Source organism: Lepisma saccharinum, chromosome 1 (genome assembly GCF_977018435.1).
Source record: "Lepisma saccharinum chromosome 1, izLepSacc3.1, whole genome shotgun sequence".
In the NCBI taxonomy this organism is placed as follows: domain Eukaryota; kingdom Metazoa; phylum Arthropoda; class Insecta; order Zygentoma; family Lepismatidae; genus Lepisma; species Lepisma saccharinum.
Window position 1 is genome coordinate 201,369,803 of NC_139229.1, and position 27,166 is coordinate 201,396,968.

General features: G+C 36.3%; 2 protein-coding genes across 2 annotated transcripts in view; both read left to right on the forward strand.

The window, feature by feature from the left end:
* Positions 1 to 272: 272 nt before the first annotated feature.
* On the forward strand, positions 273 to 12,965 carry LOC145991199 (insulin-like). Its single transcript, XM_083127093.1, has 5 exons — positions 273 to 358; positions 3,039 to 3,266; positions 6,317 to 6,455; positions 8,285 to 8,360; positions 11,601 to 12,965. Exons 2-5 carry the CDS (start codon positions 3,062 to 3,064, stop codon positions 11,727 to 11,729), a joined length of 549 nt encoding a protein of 182 aa, XP_082983219.1. The 5' UTR covers positions 273 to 358; positions 3,039 to 3,061; the 3' UTR covers positions 11,730 to 12,965.
* Positions 12,966 to 15,656: 2,691 nt separating this feature from the next.
* Positions 15,657 to 27,166, forward strand: part of LOC145988348 (uncharacterized) — a 61,274-nt gene continuing 49,764 nt past the window's right edge. Inside the window, exons 1-5 of the mRNA XM_083123225.1 lie at positions 15,657 to 15,748; positions 17,315 to 17,532; positions 18,285 to 18,402; positions 18,754 to 18,887; positions 24,939 to 25,077. Coding sequence (XP_082979351.1) covers positions 17,349 to 17,532; positions 18,285 to 18,402; positions 18,754 to 18,887; positions 24,939 to 25,077 — 575 coding nt within the window. The 5' untranslated portion in view covers positions 15,657 to 15,748; positions 17,315 to 17,348. The remainder of the gene's footprint in view (positions 15,749 to 17,314; positions 17,533 to 18,284; positions 18,403 to 18,753; positions 18,888 to 24,938; positions 25,078 to 27,166) is intronic.

Below are 27,166 nucleotides of genomic sequence, written 5' to 3' on the forward strand. Positions count from 1 at the left end.
CATTGAAAGACATGCACAAAGACTTCCCCTGTAGCCAGTCCATTCTCTCATTCATACGAGATATTTCCAGACAACAGAGGTGCGCTGTGCATCTTCCGGTAGCAAGTGCATCCAAGGTGAAAAGGCAACGGATATCAATATTTCGAAAACATGATAAGAAAGGAAAATGTTTTTATCCTGATAAAATTACGTTCAAAATATGCGAGTAAGTTGTTTACCTGAGGGTGCATACATTTATATATAAAGCGTGTAATAAGATGGTGTAGACAAGTTTTTGAGTTCGACTCGCTTCAAGGCAGTTTTGATCGTTCGAATACTCTGCACATAGCACTATAGTCTAGGAAGATAAATATCCAAGGTATTTATAAAATTTTATTATGCAAAAGCCACTTCGGTTGACGTGTGGCCTTCGTGGTGGTGTGGTTATCACTACGACGCCAGGGGTGCCGGGTTCGAATCCTGGACTGAGCATGGGTGTTTGTGAATGTCCCTTCATTAATTGTTTACATTTTCACTTATCCTCATCTTCGCGATTAGCCAAAAGTGGCAGAAAAGCGAACTAAAATGAACCAGGTCTATCGGTTGAGGTGTGCCTTCTATGTAGGCTCACAAACTTATCAGAATGCTTTGGGTTCGAATCCTAGGAGGGGTATTAATATTATTTAGAAGTATACTTTTGTCAATTTCATCCAAAGGCAATTCATCCTCATCCTCGTTATAATCCTACCGGGACATAAAATACGACTAAGAAACATATAAGTACAGAATATGGATAATTAGATTTTTATTTTCTTTATCCAATTGTACTCGTATGTTAGATTCTTTGTATGTATTTTTGTTATATAACGTCGCTTTTTTTGCCACTTTTGGCTAATCGCGAGCTGAGTGATGATAAGATGAAAATTGATCAAAGGACACTCACAAAAGACACCCTAGGATGTTATCAGAATCCTTGAACTTACGTAACAAGCTAGTTCCTTTGTCTTTGCAAGACAAGCGACCTTCCACATCAAATTATTTTGCTATTCTCCTTCAACTGATATATTTTTGGATCAAGATATTAATTTACCAACTAACCTGTTACAAATTAAAATATTGAAAACAGTGAATTGTATTACATGACAGATACATGATACACAGTACCTACTATGAAGCAATGAGAAAAGTGTTAAGGGGGAGGAGAGTAATATCCATTTTTCACAAATGCTATTGTTATCTATTGCGTGAAGTTTGAAAGCTATTGTCAAGGTAAGATCAAAGTGAAGTAAGTCAAAATGTTAAAATATGATATAAACTATTGTGCATTTTGAAAAGTTTATGAGCAACCATTTTCATGTATTTTACATATTAAGAGAACATTATTAAATAGGGGCAACGTTTATTCGACTGTAATACCATAACCGATTCGACTTATTCGCACCAAACGGGTCTATATATGTATATAAATATGTATTGCCTAATATATATAACTTATAAGTTTTTCTTATTTATTCTACAATAAGAAAATTATATTCTTATATTGCAATATTACTGATTACCTATTATGATACCATGCTCGAAACTGCTGTTCTTCATTCGTGACGAATATATATTCCAATGCTCATTTAACCAGATATAGTAGCCGTAATAAGTGAGTGGAGTCAAATACAATAACTATTGAAGAATCCAAAGAGAAAATAGTGAATTCAGTGTACAGAGAAATAACACGAGTGTGCAGAAAATGGTTACGTGGTTGGTTTACGTGTGAGCGTGGCGCTCACAAAACAGGACTGTTATAAAAATGTCTGCACGGACTAAGAAGAATGCCACATCTTATAACTGGTATCATCTGGCTATAGAAATTAAAAGAGACAACTACACAAGACCAGATATCATTACCTGGGTCTGAGAAACTTACAATTATATCCCAGGGTGAGAGCCGCGCTAACACATATACCAACCGAGAGTTAAGAAAATATATATTGAAGAAATGAATTATGGAAACGAAGAATAATAGACTATCACAAAATTGAGAACACTGTAAGTTATTGCATTATTTGCAAGCGGTGCGCTATTCTGTCTCTATGTATGTTTAAGGATAAATTCAACTTCTTATTAAAAGAAGTGTCATGCAGATCTTATTAAACAGAGAACCTACTACACTAAACACTCACTAATAAATTATGACGTGAAGAACCAGATTGCTTGAAAAGGATATCAGGTATGACATATGACATTCAAAGTGGTTTCAGTTCAATAGTCTCAGTATGTTTGCTTGACTAAAGAAAATATCATGAAAGAAATGCCCCATAATTCATCTGCAAAATAAATGAAGTTAAATAATCACAAAACTTATTGTGATATTAATATGCATTGTGGGTTTACATACTTAGTAAATAGGAAATGCGTCTCCATGGTTGGGATGTCATTCATATTCAGAAAGTGGAATAATTCAGGACTGTGTGTGTGTGTGTGTGTGCGGGGAGGGGGTCTCCCCTAAATATCGAACCCTGGACCTACATTATGTTGTACTCTGCATTAAAATTTAATTTGAACTGTCACGCCACAACAGTAACACATGAAATTGTTAATTCTCAGACGTTTCATTATGAATTTCCTAATTTTGGACAGTTTATTTTTCCTTAATAATTTTATGCATATGTCGCATGGGTTCGGAGGGCTAATGTCTAGTCCGTGGGGGCTTAGTACCCTAGCCCCTACCTAACTACACCGAAGGGTATTGGAGTACCTGGAATGAGACCAACACAAAGGTTAAGCGTTCTGATTGTTTCCTGCATTACAAATTAACTTCAATGTTCTTTTTTTTCCTGCATTGACAAAATCAATGCAGTGAATTGTTGACCGATTTTCCACATTCTTTAAGTTTACATCATGCTTAACTCTTCGTACATCTTATGAAAAGCACATTCGCATTTGCTCAAAGTATATAGTTGTAGAGTTGGATATAGTTGATACAGTTGGATATATTTTGTTATGCATACATTTGTAGTGAAAATAATATAGAAAATGAGTTTTGGCAATTGTTTTCCTTTTTGCAGAGTCGATAGGCAGAACTGAAATCATGAATACTCAAGTACATGTACTTTCTCTCGCTGTTCTCCTGGCCATCTTGCATCCAGGTCATGTGACGTCGCAGCCTGTGACGTCGAAGCCGAAAGTCATCAAACTCTGCAGCAGTCATCTCACAGACACCTTGTTGCTCATCTGCGAAGGGCGTGGTTTATCTGGACCTCAGCAATCGGCATCATCATCATCATCACACGAAGGTAAGAAAACTGTGGTAGATATGCTCATATTATACTTCCTTGCCTGAAATTCGAAGTTCTGAAACCAGTAGATAAAGACACTTCTGTTTCATTAACTTGCTTATAAGTAGGCCTAGGACTTTATGACCTACAAATCACCAAAATATGCAAAAGAAAAAATGTTCTTATGACCTAAAATTTTTTAAAAAAATATACACATACTATAGTTTCACAAACTATTTTTATTTTTAGTTCACTTTATGAGCCATGAGTTTCAATGTACATTGAATACTTTCTGAAAATTTTCAAATAAAAATGATTTGCCTATTGTGAGCCTGCAAAGCCTTGTACTGAGAAAAGCTGCTTTCTACCTCGGTTGACACAAGAGAGCATATTTAAAGTAAACAATGACATTCGGCTCAAGTTTTGTAATATGGAGGTAATTTTTTCCTCGCAATAACATTTTTGCAATAGAGAACAAACTCCCTTTGTTTTGGGAGTAAGAACAAATCCACTTCGAAAATAATTGAATATGACCGAAAACTCTTATCAAAATATGCTCTATCTCGTAGAAATGGCAAAACATGCCTAAATATACACCTTAATTTAATTAGTTTCTTCACAATATGAATTTCTATATATTTAGGGAGCATGTTACCCTTACCAAAAATGTATATACATACAGTAAAACATCGTTAATCCGGACTAAAGTGGGAGATAAGTTGACCGGTTTAACGAATGTCAGAATTAACTGAAATAACCTAAAAGAACAGTAGAAAGTGCATTAAAACTCCGTTTATAGCAACAAAACACGTTTATTATGGTGTATTAGGGCATAGGCCACGTATTATAGTGATCAGAGTTCTACGAGAATATTCCTATGTCAATGCGGCTTCTTGGCCAAAGTCTGCGGGAAACAGTAACAGTATTTCTTCTGTGGTTGACTGCCTTTTTTTTGGGAAATTCTCCCCTGGACGTTGGATGTATATATTCATACATTTTCTTAGCCATTATTAGCTTCTACTATATATATATATATATATATATATATATATATATATGCTATGTCATGAAAATCCTTTCCCTAGGATTAAGTATACTACACTCCGCGACACAAAACTAGATGGCTGGAAGAATTTACATTGTTGCCACATCGTGCACTTTGTCTGAACTGGATAAGATCGGAAGTCTACGATACCGTATGTGCCATTTTGCTGTCGATCTTTGTGATGTACGTGAAAGAAAAATAATATCAATATGTGCTAGAAGGAAAAGATGTGGTAATGGTCTTTAATCCTTAGAAGGAAGGGTTAACTGTATTAAGCGTTTAGCTAGGAAGGGGGTTCGAAAATTTATCTTAGTGGATTAACGACCCAATTTTTGTCGGTTCAAGTTCTTGGTTTCCTTTTTGTATTTCATTCATAACTTCTGTGGAGACTAAATAGACAGTCCACGTGAATTCGCCCAGAAAGGCTGTTTTAATGAAAATGACGTCAGAAACTCGCATGTTCGCAAACTGCAAACGTATAACAGCCAGAGATGTTATGAAAATTATCTCCCTTTACACTACATGATGCATTGTTGCTCACATTGCAAGCATAAGTTGTACTCCAAAATAGAGGAGAAGAGAGAAAGAGGAAGCAGAACAGTAAAGGAAGGAATAAAATAGAGGACACAAGTGGATAGGAGAAGTAATGAGGAGAAAGGAAAAAGATTCGAAGTGAGATGAAGAAAATTGAGCAAGAGGGGATACGAGGACGAAAGCAAGATGAGAGAAGAGGAGTTTGGTGAGGAGACGAGAGGAGGGGAGTGGAGAGTAGAGTAAAAGAGAGAGAAAGAGAAGAACGAAAAGAAGAGAGGAGTGCAGTGGAGTCTGAAATCGAAGACAGAGAGGAGATAAGAGGAGTGGAGAAGAGTGGGATGGAGACAAGATGCGAGAAAAGTAGGGAAGGCGATATGAGATAAAAGGAGAAGGAGAGGAGAGAAGAAGGAGAAGGAGAAGGAGAAGAGAAGAACAGAAGGGACTGGAGACGAGGGGAGAGAACAGGTAGTTGCAGAAAATGTCGTCTCAGCGTCAAGAATTGATGCATTGATCAAATTATTGATATGAAACATTCAATAACATTTTGAAATGTATTAGAAAATGTAATAGATCGGTGCGAGATGCCTTTCGGCTGAGTACGGAGCAAGATGAAATCTTCGACGTAAGATCTTTCATTTTAACTGCGATTATATCACTAAAAGCATGAATGTAATTTTAATATTTATAAGAACTATCCAATTTTTGTCCACTTCTCGGTTCGTTGAAATTGATATTTTGTAATTTAATATTTCCCCTCCTTCTCCTCTGCTTTATCTCATATCGCATTCCCTAATTTTATCCCATCTTGTCTCCATCTCACTCTTCTCCATTCCCCTTATCTCCTCTCTTGTCTTCGAATTCCGACTCCACTGCACTCTTCTCCTCTTCTTTTCGTTCTTCTCATTTTCTCTCTTTTACTCTACCCTCCACTCCCCTCATCTCGTCTCCTCCCCTCCTCTCTTCTCCTCTCTTCTATTCTTTGCTCCATTTTCCTCGTTTCTCCTCGAATCTTTTCCATTCTTCTCACTACTTCTCCTCTCCTCGTCTATCCTCACTTTCTTCTCACATCCACTTTTTCTCTTCTCCTTTCGCTTTCTCTTTCTCTTTCTCATCTCCTTTGTCACCTTTCGTTTTTTCTCACCTCTTGTTGCTTGTTTCTTTATTTCCTTCACGTCTTTCATAAATACAGTATATATTGTGCATGTGACAACCCTGAAATTGAGCCTAACTCTACATGCAACCCATCAATGCCTTGCGTAAATTGGGTTGCTTAGTTTAAAATGTCCTTGTCCTAAGACTTTTGAGAGACACTGTACAGGCAAATACAAATTTGCCGACATCGTATTTGTGTAAATCCTGATTTCTTGGCAACACACTTGACTGTATTGCATCTCCAGGTTGCAGACATCCAAGGGTTTTCGTTGAGTCGTTGAAAGGAACTTTTCATCTTGCTGGCATTAATTTGGTTTGATGTTTCCTTCTCTTTCAGATCCATATTTGCAGAGAGAGGAAGCGAACTCACTACTTTCCAGCAAGGGAGTGGCTAACGTCTGTTGCACGCAGGGGTGTTCAAGACGAGATTTGGAAAGCTACTGCGCCACACCCAGGGATGAGGGCGTGACACCAAGGTACGAAAACAATACAATAGAACTCTAATAATTATTATTACAAAAATTCTAATGACAAGTTTATGTATGTTTCTGTATTTGCATTTTCTATTTTCCGGTACTTATCTGCCACATCACATTAATCCAGAAATTGATTCTTGCATTTTTCTAATTCTTCGTCGCTGCCTGCCACTGTAGGATAATCGTGACGATACGGATGAATGATGATTATATAAAATTAATTATAATATACTGGAAAAGGAGCATGCACGCCCACGCCATGAACTCGAAACTGGCTCCATTAGCAGTGAGACTGTGAGTTCAGCCCTCAATGCTCTCAGTTACCAAGCAGGTTGTAATCGCGAAAAGGATAAATGAGTAGTAGGTGCTATGAGAAGCAGGAGAGACACAAAGAAGATAAATGTACTTTAAAAATATGTATGGAATTATGGACTATTCCACCTTGCAATGTCACACAGTATGACACAGTCAAGTTTACCAAGTAAAGGGACCAAAATTCTGAAACTGTTACATGTATTATCTACAATGTTTTACAGTTTGAGAATGACAAACCGGCAAAGATGTAGAATTTTGAAATCCACGCTTTTATTTAGCTTGTAATAGTATGTATAACCAGGAACGTAGTCAGAATTTGTTCGTGGAACCCAACTTTCGAAAAAAGGAAGTTGAAAATTGTTAGGGATAAATTGTACAGAAATGGCAACTGTCCATAAAGAGCCAGTATATATGTCAATTGAGATTACTGTATTCATAAAATACTGCATTACCAATACGGTATGGAACACAATAAACAGATATGTAAGAAAATGTAAGGTTCTCGCAGCGTTCTTCACAGACAAAATATGAAAAATGCATTACAATTCGCGGGGAAGCACTAAAAACTACGTAAAACGCTAAATTTTCGCGATATCGCAAATTTAATACAATTATAAGCAATTTCAGGCAACAATTAATATTCTCTCATTTTGTGGCTCTTTTAATTTCTAAGGATACGTTCCCTACATATAGGCCATTCGATACAACATTTGTGGATTGTTACTGTGGACCCCTCCCCCCGCTTCCGCAAAACATAAAAACAAGCAAGAGCCCATCAACAAAAATTAATATAATTTTCGATTTGGCACCTCAAAATCTACAAAATCCCAATAGCCCAATTGTGTTCTGTAAACATTGTTTGTAGAGTAATTTGACAAAATTGGACGACTCTCTATGTCCATGTCTGGCTACCCTAATGCTGGAACATAAAACTACAGTAAATGAAAACCCTCAGTATTATTTACATACATATTTGAATACCGAACCACTAATAGGTCCTGAGTATTTAGCGTTTGATTGTAGGTTTGTACACTATACCGATTACGTAGGTCCTGAATTATTAACGCTTGAATGTAGGTTTGTACATCATACCAGTTATAAGTTCAGAGTTATTAGCGTTTGAATATAGGCCTAAGTTTGTTGTAGGTTATATACCGTACCACTTGCAGGTCCTGAGTTATTACTGTTTGAATGCAGGTTTGCGTACAGTACCATTTATAGGTCATGAGTTACTACTGTTTAAATGTAGGTTTGTGTACCGTAGCATTTATATGTCCTGAGTTGTTACTGTTTCAATGTAGGTTTGTGTACCGTACCCTTTACAGGTCCTGAGTTATCACTATTTGAATCTAAGGTTTGTGTACCGTGCCACTTATAGGCCCAGTGTTATTATTATTAAGGCTTCAAAAATGTTAACACTTTCCGTTTCACAATGTCACATCATAAACATTCTGAATGTTGAACACAACCAAACACTGCTCTAGAATGACATATGGTTTACTTTTCTTTCGCAGAAAAATCGCCGCCTTCGACGACACCACTGTAGCCCAAACCTCTACGACCCCCAACGACCAGAGCAACCACATTCAGGTCAGAGGAAAGAAAAAGAGACGTCGTAACCGGGTTAAGAGATGTCGCTGTCGTCGCCATCGTCGCAAGGCGTCCATGGTCCTGTCCAGAGTTACCGTCCGATCGTCTGCTTAGTTCTCTTGTTGTTCTTGTCCTAGTGCTTTTTTTGTATGTTTGGTGTTGTGTATTATTTCTGTTGTGTTGAGATCGTTGTGCTTCTTGTGTTTAGCTTGTTTCACATTTTTTGTTTATAATATAAATAGATCATAGGCTTAACTGATAATTTATATTCTGTGAGATCATAGTTAACCATTCTTCATGTACAGGGTGGGTCAAAAAAGTCACGGTCGCATAATGGTATAGGTTATTATTATTGTGAAACAAGAGCTGTAATCAATGTAGCAAGTGTGCTGAACTGAACAAGTAGGGCAACCATACATACGAGTAACGTACCCAGCTACAACGTGGCTTTCAGCTGTAGCATTTGGATGGTCTTCTATCTGAAAACCTGACTCGTAACCACAGTATTTGGATTGACTGACCTCTATAAAAACAGACGAATTTTCACCACACAACGCAATGTGAGGAGTATAAACGTTCCTTTCAACCTAAGAAAACATATTTATGTCAATTTTACTTGGACAATACGTTCTTGCACTATTGGATCGTGATTTTCTGTTCATCGTGTATTAAGGATTCACGTATGGATCAATTGAGTGATTCAAAATCCTGTATGCTAGGCTCCGTGGTGGAGTGGTTAGCACATCGCTCTACGACGCCAGGGTCCCGGATTCGATTCCCGGCCTGGGCATGGATGTTTGTGAGCGTCCATTCATCAATTTCATCAATGTCATCACTCATCCCCATCTTCGAAAATTAACCACACAAAAAGCGAAGTAAAGTAAAGCAAATCAATCAACCAAAAGCTGTACATTGATTATCATCTATAATAATTATTGACTCCCAGATGATATGTCAGAGGGGATATGAATTCGTGATCACCGGGTGGTTGCACAAGAGGACTGCAGGCCCGGATCTCTACCTGCAAAGGAACCCACCCCTCTCTGGAGAAAATGTTTTGAAAACGCCAACAGATTGAAAAAATAATATATTTGATGTGTGGTATAGAGAGGTAAAAAATTATAACCAGCGAACTGTCATCAATCGATCTAAACCTTATATCTGAAATTATATATGATATTGTTAGCTCAAGCTTATAAATCCGGCCTACGTAGTAGATACCGAAACAGTGTTTTGAATCACTTCTTGTACATTGCTGCTGAGTGATCAATTTATCATTACCGTTAGTTCACATTAAAAGAAAAAGCCATAACACACACACATATACTGTATATATTTTACAGTCTGTCTTCGTTAGTCGCATACCGTCGACACAATTGCGCATACGCCAATTGCACGAGTCCATTGGCAAAATTGGTGTGGCGGCTGCAAGTGGAACAGAGATAGAGAAGCAGATCCCGTGCAAATCTTCTGCTGCTGAGAAGACATTGAAGCTTCGAAAATAGTAACTTCACACCATACTTGAAAAGCAGCTAGTGATAATAAACACGGGATGGCATACAAATGAAGTACTGAAAACTACATCGTTGTTTCGCTCATGTAACTTCCTGCCTTTTATTTTGAGATTGGATTCATCCATTCGAGTTAGCATTGTCTCGCTTGGTCGAACAGTATTATGTATTTTACTAATTTTACATCTATTTTATACATCTCTGGGAGAAATGTCGACAATAGGAAAGAACGATGATTAGATGAAATTGATTGAGGTGACGTACTACCTTAATTAAAAGAGTGTAAGTAGAACTATTCATAGTCGCAGATAAATAGGAATATGAAATGCATGTTATGTTTGAATTTACTCTGCTTTTATATGTCTTTTTGTGTTAGTTTTGTAGTCTATTTAGTTATGTTATACTCACCTATTATTTATTTAAAATAAATTTGGCAGTATATGTTGTCAATATGTAATTGCAAACATATGTTAAATTATATCTGTAGAAGCATTAAAAACATTAACTATATATGCATGTTTTAAAAACCTAGGCATTGTGCACTAACTCACTAATTCACCAGTATTGACGCTGAATTGGAGGGAGCAAGTTGGCCCTAGCTCACCAGGAAAGAGTTTCACCTCCCAGTTTTTTTATTTCTTTTTTATTTAGTTAATTTTCCTTTTAGAAATTGATATACGTATAATGGCATTATTACATCCAAACACAATATTCTTCAATAGTTTCGAGATTTGAGAGTTTTTCTGTATCCCTCATCAGTCACTCTGCGCTGTATGTATTACTTCCCACAGCAGATTATCAAGAAAGCTGATGGTATATTGCTTTCTATTGTCCTTGCAAATATCAGACAAATATAAATCTCCATTCCTCGAATACAATTGATGAAGCTAATTACTTCACACTGTTTCCGGAAACAGCAGTGCAGTACTTGGGGCCTAACTTTGTATGGGAAGGAGGAGCAGAAGGTTAACAAAAATACCATTAACTTGTAAATTTCAAGATTTGAGGGAGAAGCTTCCTCTGTTCCTCCTTCAAGTTTTGCCTAAACACTTTTTGATATTCTCTTCTAGCATAGCAATAGACTTAGACTTTATTAGCAATATAACAGAACATACATACCACGGGCAATATTTTCAATAACAGTATGCAATACGACATTATTTAAATAAATTAATACATTATGTCCAAAGCAAATCGATTTCTGTCAAACAAAAATCAACAGTGGCTATTTACAAGTTGAAATTGTAAAAAGGGCACATAAAAGGTTATACTCTCTGTTTTCTCCTACCCCATACTTCATTATCCAGCAATAAGCTGTACAGAGCAGCAAAATTGTTTGCCCACTTCGATGTTCTTTATTAGCTATACTCCCGTCTACCGTTACCACATCACATCACTTTGATTGGCACATAAAACACGAAACTGAGAAACCGAACCCGAAATTACAACAAATAATCGCTACAAAATACATATATAACAGAACGGAAAGCGACTGGAACTAGTGATGGACAATAATTGTGGACATATATATCCTTGTGGATGTTCGTACGAAGACTCTAATCTAAAATATTCAGCTGATTCAGCTAGGTACAAACAGAGGGGTGTAATGCAGGGTGATAGAAAGTTAACCACCATTTTACTGCCTCGAAGTTAATCATAAAATTTACTGGAACAAAACCATCATTTTATTAGTGTCTCTATAATAAATATATATCTTTCTCCATTACAGGGCGAAGTATCAGAAGGAAACGAACAATCTGACGATCGGTACGAGGTCGGTACAATTCCGCCCGAATTCTTTGGCACGCCTGTCATCATGAGCAGAGGCAGAGTGTATCGTTCACCGATCGATATTTAGAGAACCATACATATAATTGTGCATTATATACTTATTTATGATATAACCATTCAGCATTACAAGCACTTAAGCTAGACATTAAAGTGCACTATGTATTTCACTCAACAAAGAAATTAGTAATCAATTTTCAAATCATAACCACTGCTTATTCCTTTCCTTAATACGTCAATTCGTGGAATATGTAAGGTTTAATTGTTTCGTAGAAGTTGGCTGTAAAATTATTGTATTACTAGAAAGAAAACAAAATAAGATGGGCATTGGTCTTTGTCTTCTCAAAATCTCCATATTTTTCAAACTTGTTCCACCACACTTTTCGTCACTTCTTGCACCCGCACTATGACCTCATAATGCTAAGCCTTGTCTAGTAACAGAAAGTAAACTGTCCTTGCCCCCCTCCCGTAGTTTTGGCATCCAATCGCCGCTAGTGAACTTAATTATTCTAACTGAATAAGCATTGCAGCTTTACATATCTACCACATATCAAGACAGAGCTGAAAATTAAAGAAATAATAATCATGCACTAAAATAGTATGGAAGTTCAAGTTTTGATGTAAAGCAATTGATGTTTAGGACGAATTTCATTTATCTATTTTGAAGTTATCCAATATAATGTAATATGCGTATGTTATATACATTACTGAAGCCACTTTGTCTAATAAAAATAATATTTAAACCTAGAATTTAGTCAATCATAATAAGTAATTTTTTCGTGAATTAAATATGATACACACCTGCACATATGCATATACATGTAAGTAAAGTACTTTAGCGTTAATATAGAAACTGTACGAGATAACACACAAATATCAATGCAATGTTCAAATTATGTACTGGTTCGTATTACGTATGTAAGCTACGGATTAAACCAAGCATAAGATTACTACAATCAAGTATCAAATTACTTATAAATTCTACCTACTGCAGACAAATATTTTAAATATTTCTAACGTAAATTGTTGGAGTCGGATTTCTCAAATGTATTTCTAGCTAGTTTTTTTTTATCTTGGGAAATCGTTCAAAAATTATGTTTTCGCAAGTTGAGGAAAAATGCTGATATGTAAACTAAATTATATATGTTAATATTACTCTAAATTGTAGCCTTGTTTTAATTTTTATTGAAATGTGTCATATAGTTTATTTATTAAGATGAAATGTAATAGTAGAATCTTCAAAATATGATATATTGTCAGCTTATTAATATAAATATTGCAATAACACCCTGAGATAGAACATTAGTATTCGTAGCATAGAATATTTTAGATTGAACTGTAGTAAGTGAATGTGTTTTTTTGTAAAATACTTTGTTTTGTACAGTTGTACTGTTGTTAATTTATCACAGCTTTCTTGATAAGCTATAAATTATTGCACTTAATATTACTTTTAACGTATTTAATAGATTCAGTACTTATTTATAGTTTCTATCTTATTTTACTCCCACTTATTGTGAAATTTATTAATAAATGAGTGAATGGAAGTACATAATGAACGTTCTTGTGTATGGAAACACATATTTTATTACTGAATTGTAATCTTTTCGTAAAACTCAATAAAAAATCATGTATTTATAAGAATGTGTCTATTTCTTTTTAATAAAAATGGAATATTTAACTGGTAATAATGGTATGAAATTACACCTGTTTGATAACGTAGAACTAATCAATGGATACAATGGGTAGAACAGATGGAAGCATGTGAGTGTATATAACAAGGTCTTTTAAGGCCTTGAACATATAAAAAGGAGGATAGTGAATTCTGCACTCTTTACTCCAAAATTTTATAAAATGTATATATCCCAAAATGCTTTAACACCACCTAATACTGATCCCAAAATTATATAAGTTTACACATTCTTCAATTATCGTAGCGTAATTTGTTCGATCAACTTATATATTTTTACTTCTAACTTGTATAACTTACAATATTTCACTATAGCGTTGATTTCGTGTACACACGAAATAAATTGCACCAAAAAAATACAAGCGTATGAAATCAATGAGACGTGGGTTCTGGAACTGTAACAGCAATTAAAAATTTAAATACTTTATTTGGATTTGTGATTTGTGCACCATTAACTTTAAAAGAGACAGTATATATCATCATTATTGTACATATAAAGTGATATATACAGTGGCGTACCCAGTATTACCGTAAGGGAGTTTTGACAGCAAACGTTGGTCGATGGGGGGTATCCTTTGTTTTTTGGAGCTAGTTATAACTTCTTGTATTTGACATTCTCTGTTTTCTCGGAAAATTGAGTCAAATGATGCATTTGTGCCCCCAAACAATGCTCACTCGAACACGCCGTTAAATGCATATGGGAGCTATGATACCTATGATACCTCCTCTATTTATTTCGTTGATATAAATTACTGAAATGTTTTTTTGATAATACACATTACGATTAAATCATATCCATTTTGAGTTAAATCCACTTTAGCACCTTCAAGGTTGAAAAATGTGATAATTTGTCTGAAAATTTCAGGTTGTCTAAAAATATGCCAGAGGGTCTTTAATTGTTTGACTAAGATTAAAATCTACAGAATATCATTTTAACATAAAAATCATGATGAGTGTTAAAGAGATTGAATGTAACGCTTAGCAATTCGTGTACTACTCAGAAAACCCAGCTCATTGAGTATTCGACTCACAAGTTCCCCCTCCACCCCCACGCTCTCCTCTCGCCTGAAGTTTCTGGATCCAAGATTCGAAGGAGGCATGGTCATCCTTCACGAGTATTGCTTGATCCATTTTACTTAATTATCATCCATCCTCATCGTGGTGAAAGCGACGTAAAATAACGAAAATATAAATTGATTGCATAAAATCAAAAGAGCTTCGTAATGTTACTACTTTTTCTAAAATCTCTGATGTACTACTTTGAACTTTGCTCCAAAGGAATGTATTAGTTGCCTCATTTCAAGCCAAAAGGATTTTCGTTGAAGCTAGAAGTAAAACATCCAGAAATCCTGTTCAACGAATCATACAAAAGTTGTGAACGGTAGCATTAACCCTTCCAAAGAGATTAGAGAACGTTAACCTCCTCCTCACTCGAATTCCTGCAGCATTGTGTCAGATTTTTTTCAGTACCGCATTACAGCATTAAAAAATGAACATATAAATGTATGTGAGCAAGATTCAAAACGAGAACGCTGGAATGTTACCATCTTTGTAAATTTTTGCTGCTTGTGATGTTTTTATAAACTGAATATGTAACGAGAATTTAATTCTATCTATAGGATATATCATTCGTTACATAATAATGTTTGTGATGTACTTGGAGTATCAACAACGGGATTGAAATCATAGGTGAATTTGTAAATATAACAACATAGGGACATTATCTTGCTCAATGTAGATAACTTTATAAATGTCAATAAACATATCTTGCTGTTTAGCTTGATTTTTACATGATGTTGGTAGGCAGTCATTGTCATCCATTTCTATTGCATCGTTTGCTATCAATTCTTCTTTCCCTTTATTTTGTTCTCTTATTTTCTTTAGCTACACTTTGTTATCCATTTCATTCTCCTTTCAGCACATTACCTACCTTTTCATTATCTTCCTCTTCTTTGACTTTCCCTTCCATCACCATTTATTGTTTTCCGTTCTTCTCCTCTTATTTCTTTTTAATTTCCTTTATCTACATTTGGTCTTATGTATCGAATGATGTTTACACGCATTCATGATGTTAACATTCTCCCACCTCCCCTGAAAAGGTTGAACAATGCCCTTAAGTTACCTTCCAGATAACAGAGGCTCTACAGTTCTTCCATTGACGCCCCTGAAGTAGGATGTATTCATCCGAAGATGCATTTTCGAAAACATGATAAAGAACAAATGTTTATAATTGATAACACGTTTTCGTATTGCAGTTATGCATAGAAACTCGCATATATAAAATCACCATTGGTTTTCAGATTCAGTAAAGAGCTAACTAACATTCTACACAGATCAAAGCAAGGTGAACAATTTGTAATAAGAGGCCGTAAGTTTGACATTGCAGAGAACGCATACTTTTGGTGAGTTAACTTCTAAACTAACAGGCTAAGATTACTTGTAGTGGATTGGTTGTAAAATAGAATTTGCTTGCATTCGAAGCATAAAATACATCACATAACGATTTTCTTAATATTAGTGACAATTGGTTTCTTATTATCATGTCCAGAGCTTCTACTTATGCCAACATTACTCTCGTCTTCAGGTGAACAAATTTATTTATGTGGGTTGTGGAAATCGAACCTACAATGGATCTATAACTTGTTCCAAATGTGGTGCTGTATTAAATAAGTTTTCACCAATCTCTAAGGTAGGGTTAAAGTGTATCAAAATATGAAAATCTGATGAACATGGAACATTTACTAGCCAGATGGCAAAAAAAGTTGGCAGATTAAAACGTGAACATGACAAATAAAAGAATAAAATGTTAGCCGAAACTACTGAAGTTTGGTTGTTCTTACAAAGTGTATATCGTTACATAAAGTTTCCAGTAACGTCCATCCTAGAAGTATCAAGGGAATGGGCCCATTGTGGCCATGCGTTATACTACTGCAATCGTGTAATATATGTGTACATACGATACAATTCTTCTGCTAATCATGTTTTCGCTTCCTCTACTCCTTACACATGTTGTGGATCTCACTTCTGGTGAGACCGTTGCTGAATGCAATATTCTGTGCATACAGATTTTCGATATGTAGTCTATGACAAGATATCCTGAGCAACATTTAAAACTTTGAGAATCAGTTTATAACCACAAATTCGAGTAGACAAAGCAGCTAAACTTAAACTTAAAACACTTCTCCATCGATAAATATAGCTTATAAGAGATATACACAGTCAAAAATCTTTGACCTTTCTACATCTTACAGTAAGGTATCTTCTCTTTATATACAGATGAAAGAAAAAATTCTCAGAGTTCTCAAGTAGCCCAAACAGATTAACCACAGGAATTTTCAACAAATTAATTACAGTAATGAGTGCTTAATTAATATTTGTATCTCAAAGTGCTTCTTTCGGACTCATTAATTTCTGATGTGTTCTCCCGATGAATCCTGGTTTACATATCACTAATCTTTGACATTTTGTTTTCTGATTATTATTTACTTACTTTTGGGTATTCTTTTGGCTCAAATTCCAATCTATCCTCCTCGCAGTTTACTTTTGAAACTAACAATAATCTAGTACTGATGAATGAAAAACACCCATATAGCTCTGCCGCTAATTTCAGAGCCGTAGAAGTGTATTTTTCCCATTCAAAGCTTAATGAGTATATCGGGATTTCGCACCTGTTATCGTACACACAGCTCAATCATTTGCATAGCCTTATTAATAAGGAGCGATTTTTAGCAGATTTAACTCCATCACTGGCGTCAATAATTTTAATTTGCATGAGAGAGACCAATATTTGATCCTAATTTGTTTCCATGTCATATGTCGATCCCAAAAACCAAATTGTTGACGTATCGCCGTGGACGTAAAATTTACTTGTCGCTTAATATAGAGGTTAGATATGAAGTTAGGTCACACACTTTATACTATACAAAGTGCATAATTTTTACAGTTCTGTTTGAATTTCATTTTCGCAGGATTCTTCAGTTTCAATAAAATCAAGCCAGAAGAATGCTGTCAGCAGTGCAATTGTATTTCCTATCTTTGCCGGTGATGGCAGCGCTATTGCTCAACACGGTGGAGTCAGCCCTGAGTCAACGGCAAACATTCTGTGGAGGAACTTTGGCGGATGCACTGACTGTCGTATGCAATGGAAGTTATGCTGGCATATCCACTCCGCAAGAGCAAGGCGAACGTAAGTTCGATTTCTGCTTGTTAAGTGTGTTAATGTAATAAATATTGTTTATCACACTAGCGGCCGCTTTAAGTTATATGACACCACTATTTCATTTGAGATAATACAAAAATATCCCAGGGAAAATAACGTAAGGAGTAATATGTTTAAGGTAAAATGAGAAGATGTATAAGCATATAAGCAGGTACTCATAACATGCAGGCGACAGGATGCAAAAGTATTAATAATAATTAAAAGCCAATTCGATATTACCTTCAACTTTTAATGATCAATGCAACAAAATATTTTATTTCGAAAAACGACCATACTCATCTTGAACTTGATGATGTTTAATTAATAACCCATAGTTAACAAATTGCAGCATTATTTTAAACATCCAGAAGCGATACATATCATATATGGTTGATCAATAATTGTAAATAAGTACTTGAATGGGTGATAAGTAAAATCTATTTTTTTCCACCAGCTTTAAGCAAAACTTTAAAAACAATGCAGATAATTCTCTACTGCGACAAAGCGAACTTAACTCAGATTTTTCAGAATGGCACACACATATTTTCTCTACATATTGCCTTATGCTTACCTTCTGTGTTACATCGACGTTCTTGGAACACTGTATCTTCTAAACCATTGCAACTTTGCCAGTTTGTAGATACATAGCAATATTTGTGGCATTCAGAGAGAAAGATACATATTTAAAAGTGAATTTAAGAAAACACCGTTCTGAAAATCCTTTTCCTTGATTATTTTAGATGGCAGCGTTTCGAACAGTCCCGCCGCAAGAAGTGAAGTGCAAGAGTGCTGCAACATCGGCTGCACCAGTGCAGAGCTTCAGCAGTACTGCGAGACGGCACCTGACCATGCAGACAAGTAAGTTCACATATTGGTTACCTTTTTCAAACAACCTCCAAAGTTACTTCCTCGTTGATCAATAGATTTGCAGTCTAAATTTGGTTCAACAAGATCTAAAAGTGGAAGGCATAACGTTAAAGTTTTTTTTTGGACCAGTCAAGAAGGGATGCTTTTGATGTCCAATAAGGAAAAAAATCGGGAAAGCTGGAACAAATTTTATTATCTGCTGGGCGCCATCTTTGAAAAATGGCGCCATAATCAGTTTTTTGCAAATAGCTTCCTTGAAAAGCGTTTTACAGTAACATTTATGACAAAAATTAATATACATTAAAATTTATCTACAAGCAATGTTCTATGCATTTTTTTTAGGATGTGCCGTTTAGGTGCTGTGAAAGTCCTCAAATTCTGCAGCAGGAATCTCACAGACATCTTGTTGCTCATCTGCGACGTGCGTGGTGTCAATGGACCTCAGCAGTCGGCATCAACATCATCATCACACGAAGGTAAGAAAACGGTGGTAGATACGCTCATATTATACTACTCCCTCTGTCCCATAATTATTGTCCGGTATGTCAAAATGGTAACTTTTTATTTAGGTTCTTTTGGATACTTGATCGGCCAATTTGTACTGATCCTTGAGTAATAACGCTGTATAACACATTCCCGTGTTTCATTTACTTCTTCTGTATACACCAATGACACAGTTTAAATATCGTACAATTATTATGGGACAACAAACAAAAGTGTACCGGACAATAATTATGGGACAGAGGGAGTAGTAGGTTCACCTTTCTTGCCTGAAATTCGATGTTCTGAAACCAGTAGATAAAACACTTCTGTTGCATTAACTTGGTAATAAGTAGGCCTAGGACTTCATGACCTACAAATCATCAAATTATGTAAAAGAAGAAATGTTCTTACGACCTAAAATTAAAAAACATATACTGTATTTTGGAAAATATCCCATTCAACTGTTTCAAGCATCAACATTTAACATATACTGAGACAGTTTCACGTACTATTTATTTTTAGTTTACTTTATGAGCACTGAGTTGAAATGTACAATGAATACTTTCTGTAAATTTTCAAATATAAATGATTGCCTATTCTGAGCCTGCAAAGCCTTGTACTGAGAAAAGCTGCTTTCTACCTCGGTTGACACAAGAGGAGCATATTTAAAGTAAACAATGACATTCGGCTCAAGTTCTGTAATATGGAGAGAATTTTTTTCTCGCAATAACATTTTTACAATAGAGAACAAACTCCCTTTGTTTTGGGAGTAAGAACAAATCCACTTCGAAAATATCTGAATATGACCGAAGAATCTATCAAAATATACTCTATAACCTGGAAATGGCAAAACATGCTTAAATATGCCCTTAAATAGCACATTCATACTTAATTAGTTTCTTCACAATATGAATCTCTATATATTTATTTAACATGTCACCCTTACCTATATATATATATACACACTCACACACACACACACACACACACACAGGGTGTCATTTTAATGGCGCCCACGGACCACGGGAACGTACAGAGGACATCAAAACAAACAACATTTCTCAGTAACATTTTTCTCGTCTTTGCGTAGTTTCGGCGCTACAGTCGTTCAAAAAAGCCCATTTTGCCGCCTCAATGCTGGCAACCACACACAACATTTGATTGCATTTGTGACTGATAGACGCATGATAAATGGAAGAAGAAGAATTTGTATTCTATAGCATGTTATTGATTGGTTGTTATAGTAACTGTGTGTAAGATGTACGTGAATGACTTCCAGGCATTAAAGTTATATTGTTAATTTGAACCTACGTGTTCGTATGTCTTGTAAATGTATAGATAAGAAATCACACACACACAACAACAAGGCTTACATCTATGGCGCAGTCGTACAGGATATTCTTGGTAATCCTTCGTAAGAAGAAGTATGGATGAAGACGTCACGAAGAGTACACGACGATCATCATTCCAGCATAGGTTTATGCAAGGAGAAATTGTGTCGGCTTGATCAATTTCTACGGTAAGAACCAAGATTACACGGTTTGTGTATTGATTACAATAATTGTACAAGAACAAAGTTTAAATCAGTGTGATACGGATTGTGTTTAAGATATTGTGATATTTAGTTGACCACAATTATGAATATGTTCGGTTTGAATTTATTCTCTGAGTTCCGGCCAGATTTGGAAGAAATAGAAGATTATTTAACGAGGTTTGAACAGTCTTGCTTGGCTCATGATGTTAATGAAGCCAGGAAGGTACCCATACTGATTGCAGTTATAGGGTCTGAAGCTTTCAAAGTGCTGAAGAACATCCTTGCACCTGAACCAGTCGATCGTCAAACATATTCGATCCTCAAGGACAATCTGCTTAAACATTATGGCCAGAGAACAAACAAATATGTGGAACGTTTTAAGTTCAGGCAATGCATGCAGGAAAGCGGCGAGGATGTAACACGATTTATGGTACGTGTTAAGCAACAAACACTTAAATGTAGTTTCGGCCAGTACTTACAGGAAGCCATTTTAGAGCAAATAATTATAGGCGTTCGGTCTGACGCCATTAGAAAGAAATTACTGTCTGAACCTATATTGACTCCAGCAAAATGTCAAGATATTGTGCTTCAAATGGAATTAATTGAACGGGAAACACAAATGTTCGCACATCGTGAAAAGGAATGTAGTTCTAATGTAGTTGCATTTGCTGGGACACAGAAATTTAAACCATGTTTCCAGTCCTCGCAAGCACACAAAAATAACTTTGTCAATCCTCAGAATAGAAGTTATAAAAGCACTAAAGAATGTGATAGATGCTCAAGAAGGCATGATCTTGGACATTGTCCAGCAAAATATTCGATGTGTTCATTTTGCAAAAAGAAAGGTCATTGGCATGTAAAATGCAAGTTTAGGAAAAATAATGGTGGAGTTGCGAGTAAGACAATTACAAGTGATCAAATATCCACGTCTAATATTAAACCTTTAGACGCTATTGTTGAACAAAACATACATAACGAATTTCATGGTTTGTCTTTATTGCACGTCGAAGTTAGTGATTCTCATCCACCAGAAGATAATACTTGCACTATTTCATCGAACACAGAAAATACACAAGTGGAAGATGCAACACTCACTCGTTCAAAAGCAAGGAGTGTTAGTTTCAAGCCAAGAGCACAAGCTATAGATGGCACTAATGTTCTGGTGTCAGCAGAACCGTGCGTAGTTGATTTGTGTATTGATAAGCGAATTGTACAATGTGAACTAGATACTGGACCTACAGTTACTTTGTTTAATAACAGGTCTTTCAAACAATTGTTTCCACATAGGCGAACACATTGTACTTCACTAACGTTACGAGTCGTGAATAATGATAAGTTAAAGTTGAAAGGTCAAACCTTGGTTGATTTATCATTGAATGATGTATTGTATAAATTGCCGGTTATATTGTGGGAAGAAGAACTGCGGTATCCGTTGATTGGACGTTCATTGCTGGACAGTATTCATCCGGGTTGGAGAAAACTGTTAGCACAATGTAACACATTGTTCACAAATACGGGGTCCGAACGAAATGATAACGCAGATATTAATACTAAAATACCGGAAAGTGAAGGTTTGAGGGCACAGCTGGAGAAGAAACTTGACCAGAAAGGAAAGGAGAAGAAAGAAGAGCATCTGAGGCAGTTGGCTCAGAAGGCGAGAGAAGAGAGAGCTGGAATTCGAACACAGGCAATGAGAGATAAGGATGTTGAATCAAGGGGAAAGTGACCAACTGCGATACAAGAGACATAAATATATGACAGAACGGGAAAGGCGAGTGGATCGCCCACCATTTCTTGGATCACGGCGGGGCCGAGTAGAGAGGAAGAGACTTGACAGAACTTACCTTGCATATCTTCCGAATGATCCAGTCTGTGTGCAGACCCCGAAGGTAAATTCTCCGAAGCATGTACCAGGAATTGTATTGTCTAGAGTTGGCAACAGCCTAATATATGAAGTGCAGTTGTTCAACGGATCGACACGAACGGTACACGTCAGGTGGCTACGAAAACGTGAGTGTGAACCAAACCCCTCATCAACAGATCTACCTGATCCAAACCTTGAATCGATACCAGAAGGACAGCCGGAGGATGCAGAGGTAAGAGATAACCAAAACCAACCATATACAGACGCTGGGCGCACACCAATCAGAAGATCGAATAGACTTAGGAGACCTCCTGATAGATACGGTGAGACCAGCACTTAAAACAAAACAAAAAAGAGACTCCAGGAGAAGATGATAGACGCATGATAAGAGGAAGAAGAAGAATTTGTATTCTATAGCATGCTATTGATTGGTTGTTATAGTAACTGTGTGTAAGATATACGTGAATGGCTTCCAGGCTTTAAAGTTATATTGTTAATTTGAACCTACGTGTTTGTATGTCTTGTAAATGTATAGATAAGAAATCACACACATAACAACAACAAGGCTTACAGTGACGTCATATCCCGTCGTGAACCGATGCGTTCCAGGGTTGCCAGGAACACTCATATTCTGTGAAAAATGACATAGCTACAATCAGCCACATTATGTACCGTAAAAGAAAACGAGAAAAACGTTCTTTAACCTAACAGGAAGTAAACAAACGATACGAAAAATGGTAGAAAGAAAATAGAATTCAAGTGGAACTGGTCATATCGATTTTTGTATCAGCTTACATGTCAAATATTTGCAAATCTAGTTATCAAGTTGGCATCTACAATTTACTCTATCCACTTCGTCCTTCTGATACTAGTTGTCTGTGACACACTGAACAGATGACAAAATATAAATGAAAGAATTCAAGATTCCAAAGGTAAGCAACACATAATATAATGTAAATTCAGGGCATTATGAGGCAAGTGACAAAAATGATTGAAAATACAGGGATATAAGTAGTAGAAATACAAACTCTCCCGACGACTGTGTTTATCTATGCACTGGATACACATGTAATAGTTTGCAACTCTGATGAGAGCAGTATATTCTCTACTGATTCATAATTAGATTGTTACTGTGGTTGTCCGTGTTTTAGCCGTAATGTAACAACGTGAACCTCTGATACTTCCGTTATCAGCAGAAAAGTACCACACGGCATCTGGACACAAACCTGTAGATATCAACCTTGCAACGAGATTTGCAAATATTTGACATATAGCTGGGCGTAAACAACTACATGTAAGCTGTAAGTCCAATAAAATGTATTATTGTTGATATTTGACATGTAGGCTGAGACAAAATCCGATATTGACACTTCATTTTGAATATGTTTTTACCATTTCTCATACCGTTGGTTTACTTCCCCCTTCCCCGAGATGACTGTTGATCTTCTGGCTGGTAGGCTATGATGTTCGGTCTACTGGACGCGTTTCTCGATTCGTTTTACACCTAATCATGTGGTTGGTAGCTTGTCAATTTCCACAAAATTTGTGTTTTCCTTGCAACCCTGTCGTGCGCTGTTTCGCCGAAGGAAATGACGTCACAGATACGATCAAATGATTTTTTTGGGTCGGGACGGGAAATTTTTTTAATCCCGGTATTCAGGACGGGAATAATTCGCAATTTACCGACAATTTGGGAAATTTTCGGGACGGGAAATGTTCGGAATTTCCCGAAGCTCTGAAAATCTCGAATTCGACACGTCATTTTCAACTTAGGTGTTTGTTTTTGCATTTCTGGAATAAAAACAAACAATTCCCGATAAGTCCCAGACACTTGCAATACAGAAAACGTCTAGAAATATTTTTTTTTTAAAAAATGAGCATTCGGTATTTCCCGACTGCTCGGGATCCCGAAAAGTCGGGAAGTCATTTCCCGAAGTCGGGATCGGGAAAGGATTTTTTTCCCGATCCCGGTCCCGACTTGGCCCGACCCTGTGGCCGAGTGGTTAGCACATCGCGCTGCGACGCCAAGGGTCCCGGGTTCGAATCCCGGTCGGGCTTGGTTGTTTGTGAATGTCCATTCATCAATTTCATCATTTCATCACTCATCCCCATCTTCGCAAATTAGCCAAGAGGCACAAAACGCGAAGTAAAATAAACTAAATCAAATAAAAAAATCAAACCGGTCCCGACTTTTCGGTATCCCGCACACCCCTAGCCAGAGATGTTATGGAAATAATATTCGTCTATACTACATTATGCATATTCCTGCTCACATTGCAAGCATATGTGGTAGTTCAAATCGATTAAGAAGGTAAAACTAGATTGAAATATATAATTAAGAAATGTTTGCGAAAATTTAACGTTCCCTCTCCACTAATGATTTCGAAATTTTCAAACTGGAAATTAACTTCTCACGCAGTGGAGAAATAGAGTTTTGCTACCTCTCTCAGATGAAGCTAATTCTTGAGTATCTTGTGTACAGGCAGCTATAAATGTGCGTCAGGATATATGCCGACGACGTATTTGTGTAAATCCTGATTTCTTGGCAACTCATTTGACTATTTCCAGGTTGCAGACATCAAAGATTTTTTATTGAGTAGTTGAAAATAACTTTTCTTCTTGATTTGGTACTTCCTTCTCTTTCAGGTCCAAATTTGAAAAGGGAGAAAGCGAAGTCACTGCTTTACAGCAGGGGAGTGAGTAACGTTTGTTGCACGAAGGGGTGTTCAAGACAAGATTTGGAAAGGTACTGCGCCACACCCAGAAACAAGAGCGTGATGCCAAGGTACTAAAACAATAAAACAATAATTATTATTCCAATAATTCCAATGACAAGTTTAGGTATTTTTCTGTAGTAACATTTCCTATTTTCCTGAACTCATCTGCGACATCACACTAATCGAGAAGTTTTTCTAATTCTTCGTCACTTCCTTCCTCTGTAGGATAATCGCGACGAAACGGATGAATGATGATTGGATAAAATTTATTAAAATAAGTAGTGTGATTTACAATATTATTGGCGCACTTATAGGTGTAGAAAAGAAGAGGTCATTTGATTAAACAGCCCGATTTGCCTATACTTAAAATTATGCCAAGATCCTCTTATTCCCCATTTCTTCAAGTGTGATATGCTCTTAATCTTCAAGAATTTTGAATCCTAGTGTAGAAAAGAAGAGTTCATATGCCCCGATTTGCCCACACTTAAAATTATGCCAAGATCCTCTTATTCCCCATTTCTTCAAGTGTGAAATGCTCTTAATTCTCAAGAATTTTGAATCCTAGTGTAGAAAAGAAGAGTTCATATGCCCCGATTTGCCCACACTTAAAACAATGTCAAGGAAGGGGGCATATAGCCCAATCGGCCATGTGTGTACATATTTAAATCTAAAGAATTTTGAATTCTAGTGTAGAACTCCCCTCAGACAGATTTGCCTATGTGTGTAAAAGCTACATCTCTCAGTTTATTGTCCATAAACTTGTCAAAAATATGCCCCCCTTGATATTTTTTTGGCTACACTTAAAACTAAGGCAAAAATGCTCATAAGAGCTTTTGCTTACACAATAATATAATGTAATATATGCTTAAATACTTGTTGCTGTTATGTTAATATGTTACCTGGAATATGCTCAATATTTTAATTGGACACCAGCCTCAACTTGCATTTCTAGTACTAAGACAATGCATTGTGCAGAGCTCTTCTAGAATTGTTCTGTGACTCTCTCATTTCTTACATCATAAACATATGATTTTTCCCCTATGAGAATAACACTACATATGGTGTCATCAGGTAATGCCTCATGGAATTCACAGATAATTTTAATGTTTGTCCTGTCATTAACCACAACTTGTTTTCTTTTTGAAGTGTTGATGACAAACATGGGTCTCTGTGCTTTGAATTCATCTGGTGTGTAATACATGTCAGTATTGCCAGTAGTGACCCTTTTGTATGCTGTAAATGCTTCATATAATTTAAGAAAATCATCCTTGGAAATGTCTAAATTATAATTTTCTCTAGGGAATACCTCATTTCTGCCATTTTTAAGATATATGTTCTTGAAGTTGCAGTTATCAAATCTACTTGAATTTTTTTCCTGGTTATTGTGTCTTCCAGTCTGAAACAGTACCACCACAAAATCCGGCATGTCATATTGTATACTGGAGAATGAATTTGTAGCATCAAACTCATAATAAGTACCAGTGGCAGGCTTCTGTACACATTGATATGTATAAAATTGTAAAGGTACTTGTGGATTTTTTATTATATCTGCTTTGTATTTAAGAGCATAACTGGCTTCATATTCAACAACCGGGATTCTTAGCTCCATAGTCTGAATAATGCATTTGCCCTCATCAGGTAGGGTATTGGGCAAAGCTTCCCCTGTAGAGTTTAATGTGCTGTACCTCATCAAAGCATTATTATCATTGGCAGCTCTTCTAAATGTGATTCTTAAACCACCCTTCCACATAATATCTTTGTAATCTGAGAAGAATCCTGGCAACAGGCGCATAGGGAACAGCACTGTGTGGCTCTTAGATATAATTTTATCACGAGCCTCAAATCCACCTATTTTGTAGTAAGAAGCCTCGGTTTTGGATAATTTTAGTGTGGCCAAAGCTGTGGAGGTAATGCCGGGATAATCCACTCTGTTTATAACAACACCATGTTTTCTGATCTCAATTTCAGAGAACAGATGTGGCACAAAATTGTCCACCAATCTTATATTTGAATTTGCAGGATAATCTGTACCATCGAGCTTTACAACATCAAATTTGATGTATAGATCTGCTCTGTGGGGGTGTATAAAGCCATCCCCTACATCAAGATCAACCTCAATCTCTGTGTTGGGTTGATTTAAATTTGCAAATGTCCTCC

Excerpts from the sequence above, each read along its gene's own strand:
- LOC145991199 (XM_083127093.1), top strand. The coding sequence starts at position 3,062 with ATGAATACTCAAGTACATGTACTTTCTCTCGCTGTTCTCCTGGCCATC. Across the intron at positions 3,267-6,316 it reads ATCATCATCATCACACGAAG|ATCCATATTTGCAGAGAGAG; the intron begins GTAAGAAAACTG and ends CTTCTCTTTCAG. Across the intron at positions 6,456-8,284 it reads GATGAGGGCGTGACACCAAG|AAAAATCGCCGCCTTCGACG; the intron begins GTACGAAAACAA and ends TTTCTTTCGCAG.